Source organism: Gavialis gangeticus, unplaced genomic scaffold (assembly GCF_001723915.1).
Source record: "Gavialis gangeticus isolate Ggan-Ray unplaced genomic scaffold, GavGan_comp1, whole genome shotgun sequence".
In the NCBI taxonomy this organism is placed as follows: Eukaryota; Metazoa; Chordata; order Crocodylia; family Gavialidae; genus Gavialis; species Gavialis gangeticus.
This window is the reverse complement of record NW_017728997.1, coordinates 45576141-45580260: the sequence shown is the minus strand read 5'-3', so window position 1 is coordinate 45580260 and position 4120 is coordinate 45576141. Positions and strand designations below refer to the sequence as shown.

At 50.7% G+C, this 4120-nt stretch overlaps 1 protein-coding gene across 3 annotated transcripts in view; it reads left to right on the top strand.

Annotated features, from left to right (window-relative positions):
- Positions 1 to 4120, top strand: part of RBM6 (RNA binding motif protein 6) — a 177038-nt gene that overhangs the window by 32738 nt on the left and 140180 nt on the right. For all 3 annotated transcript variants that reach the window (XM_019505132.1, XM_019505131.1, XM_019505133.1), the window contains exon 2: positions 2440 to 2540. In XM_019505132.1, the coding sequence (XP_019360677.1) occupies positions 2497 to 2540 (44 nt within the window). In that variant the 5' untranslated portion in view covers positions 2440 to 2496. The remainder of the gene's footprint in view (positions 1 to 2439; positions 2541 to 4120) is intronic.

Sequence of the window (4120 nt, the reverse complement as noted above, 5' to 3'; positions counted from 1 at the left end):
ACTGGTCAGGCCGCAGCTGGAGCACTGTGTCCAGTTCTGGGCCCCACGCTTCAGGAGGGATGTGGACAGCATTGAGAGGGTCCAGAGGAGGGCCACCTGCATGATCCCGGGACAGCAGGGCAGACCCTACGAAGAGAGGCCACAGGACCTTAACCTATTCAGCCTTCGCAAGAGAAAGCTGAGGGGGAACCTGGTGGCCATCTATAAACTCACTAGGGGGGACCAGCAGGGTTTGGGAGAGACCTTGTTCCCTTGAGCGCCTCCCGGAGTAACGAGGAATAACGGCCACAAGTTGTTAGAGAGTAGGTTTAGACTAGACATCTGGAGGCCCTGCTTCACAGTCAGGGCGGCTAGGATCTGGAACCAACTTCCAAGGGAAGTGGTGAGGGCTCCTACCCTGGGGTTATTTAATAGGAGGCTTGATGTCTACCTGGCTGGGGTCATTTGAGCCCGGTTTTCTCTCCTGCCCAAGGCAGGAGGTCGGACTAGAAGGTCTACAAGGTCCCTTCTGACACTACTTCTATGAATCATCATACTTCATCTTCTTCGCTAATTGTGCTCCTGACTGATTCTCCAGAAGCAAGAGATTATGAGAAATAGAAACAAGCTTAGCGGTGCATTCATTTGTTAGTCTGTTCCTCTTTTTTGTCTTGATGGGTGACGCAGTAAACTTGTTTGCTGGTGTGGCGTCGTGTCGGATCAAGTGTTGTGAAGTCGAAACTGATATCAGAAAGTCGTAACGGTGTCAATTTATAAATGTTGTAAGTGCCATTTGCTGTAACTTGAAACGTCTTTAGTCAAGGACTGCCTGTAAACACTTCGTAGCCGAGCCCCATCTAGTTCCTCCTGGCAGTAAAAGTGCACTTTCCTTCCCCCGCTTCTCTTTCTGTTATTTCTTCAAAGTCTGATTAGCAACATGATGATTGTTGAATACCTTCACAATTGCTTTGCAGTTTGCCAATATTGTCTTCATTGTATTTGCAGTTATTATTTCCGTTGCCAGAAGAGTCAGCCCTTGAGCAAGACACCCAAATGCTATTAAATGAGCATTCTTTGCCTGTAAGATTTGCCATGCAGCTTTCATGTTACTCACATTATCAGTTACAAGGGCTTGTACCCTAGAGGGACCTGCACTTTCAGTCTCTTCACTCAGTAATTTGGCTATATATCTACCTGTATGAAACATTAATTACAACTTTGAAACTGCTACGCTTGCCTAATATTGTATTGGCATCCATTCATTGTTAGTAATGAAGTTTATGAAACAATGAATTTTTAGAAATGGAAAATTTCCCATAGAAAAATAAAGCACTGGAAAATGTTCTGCCCCACATCTCTGCCAATCAGTGGTGGGTAGGAGCAAAGTGGCATGTGGGCAGGAGCGCGGGGCCTGGGCCAGGGCTCCATTGCACAGGACTCCCTGGGTCTCGTGCAGTTCCTGAGTTCTCTGCCCAAGCCGCACACTTCCAGGGGGAAGGAGGAGGGGTGGGAAGCCTCGCATGATGGAGCCAGCAGCCCAGTCCCACTAGCTGCCACATGCAGGTCATGGGGGAACTGCGGAGAGTTTCGTCCCTCTCCTTGCTGCCCTGGCCGAGCCCCATGACCTGCACCACTGGCTTCATTGTACAGGGTTTTGGCTGGAGAACCTGGGAATTCCATGTAAGTCCCTTGCAATGGGTTTGGTGGGCAGCCATGTGCAGTCCTGGGGTTCTCTGGGACTGTACGTTGCCTGGGCACTCCACCTGCCATGGGCTTTGAGTGCCCCAAGGGCCTGCTGCTGTTGCTTATGGCAGGAGCTGTGTGCATTTGTGGGGGACACGCACACATGCCATATACCCTGCCCACAAACCCCAGACATCCATACACAGACCCAGAGCCCACACCCTTCTATCCCGCAATATATGAGAGTAAAACTTCATTTTGAGTTGTTATGCAATCACCTCTGTATGCACAATGCAGATGTACACCAATTGGGGAAAAATATTTTTTGAAATAAAATTAAAATATAGTTGACGTTTGATTTATACTATATAATTTGGGTTTTTTTTCTGGTTCTAAGATGGCAATCCCCCCTCCCAAAAGCAATACTTTTGTGGGCAAGGGGAGGGACTTCTGATGGCAACGGTCAGGGGTTAGGTGGCAGGACTTCCGGTCTCAAGGTGTCGACCAGGGGGTGGGGCAGCTGTTCAGCGGTCGGGCTATCTTTGAGGCCCTTGACACTTCACCTAAAGTCGTGAAGTGGCCCTCCAGCTGAAATAGTTGCCCATCCCTGTTGTAAGGTGCCCCAGCCAGGGGCTATAGGAGACAGCCAGAGGGACTGTTGTCCTTATTCCTGGGAGGTGGGGTAGGGCTCAGATACAAAAATATTTACATTGCTTAGGTGATAGTTTTCTAGGTTTATTTCTTTGTCTAATGGCAGATGGAATATTTTTCTTACAGGTTCTGTGTTTGGGGGTTTTTTTGGAAAGAGTTTCCATTTCTGGAAGACAGGGAAACATGTGGGGGGACCCTCGACCAGCCAACAGAATGGGCCATTTCCAGTAAGTATTTGAATTTGGACTTTATATTTCAAGGGTGCTTTTTTAATGAAATGTTTAAAGCAATGTGGGCTGTGACATTATGTTCTGTCTGACGCATCCAGGCATTACTGTATAACAAAGTGACAGGTTCCGAACCACTCCTCTCCCCCATTCAGGGAGATGAGGGTTTGCAAAGTATCCCTGGGATGCACAGAGCTGGAGCAAACAGAACATCTCTGTGATTCTGCAGAACTAATTTGGGGGTGGGCAATTATTTGGGCCAGTGCACCACATAAGGAGTTTTGGTGAGCTGTTGTGGGCCAGGTCAGTACACCCCAGCATGTAACAGCTCACCAAAACTCCTGGGGAGCTTGGCTGGGATGGGTCTGCAGGCAGGTGGGGAGCAGCATCTGGGAGCAGTGTGGATAGGTTGGGATGGTGCTGGGATCACAGGCTGGTGACAGTGTAGGGCCGGGGCCCCGTGGCAGAGCAGTAGTTCGTTGCCTGCATGCCCCTTAGACCTGTGTAAGTTCTGTGGGCAGGAGTATGAGGGGAGCAAATCGGGGCTCTACCCTGGGCCCCAGCCCCACACTGTCACCACCCAGCGATCCCTGGGTCTCCATGGAGACTGGCTGGGACCTGCGCTGGGGCCTCAGGCTGGCAGGGAGCTGTGTCTGGGGTTGTGGCTGAGATCTTGGGGCAGTAAGTGTGGGGCTGGAACCCAGGGCAGAGCCACAATCTGTTCCCTGCATGCCCCTGCCTGCAGTACCCATACCTGTCACGGGGTGTGCGGGCAGTGGATTGTGGCTCGGCCCCGACCACACTCTGTCACCACCCTGCAATCCTGGCCTTGGCTGCTCGTTCTGCTCCGAAACACCATTCCCTGCGTACCTGCGGCCCCATCCTATCGGCCCAGCTGCCCCCACTGCCTACACAGGTCCCAACCCTGGTGGTGGATGTGGGGTACATTGGGCCTGGGTTTAGCAGCAGCAGCTGGAAGGAGCTGTTGCCAGCACAGCCAGGGCTGCTGGAAAGTGAGTCTGGCCACTGCATTGCTCCAGCCCCTCTGCACCCAGGAGCAGTGGGACTGGCTGCATGTACCATGGCCTGGGCTGCCCCCTGTATCTAGGCTGGGAGGAACCCTCTGTGGGCCGGACAGAATCCCATAGTGGGCTGGATTCAGTCTGTAGGCCATATTTTGCCCACTACTGTTTTAAGTGCTTGCTGTGGCTTTTATTTCAAAGATCACTACATTTCCAGTCAGCCATTCAGGGATGGTCATGATCTCCATGGGTACCTGTAACTGTCCAAGGAGGCTGCTCCAACATGATGTAATTACAGTGCATCAGAGCAGACTTAATTAATCAAATCTAGATTAATAGAGTCTGCTGGAGCGTACTAATTAGCATGCCTCCAGCAGCCTCCACATCTTGTGCATTAGTGTCCCAATGCTTCAAAATGGCAGCAGGACTGCTTTAACTAAAGTTCATTGAACAAGCTTTAGTTAAAGCACTCCAGCTGGTATTTTGAAGCACAGGGACACTGATACACAAGACATTGTTGGTGCTTTAATTAGAGTAGCTCTTGGAGCCACTCTAAAG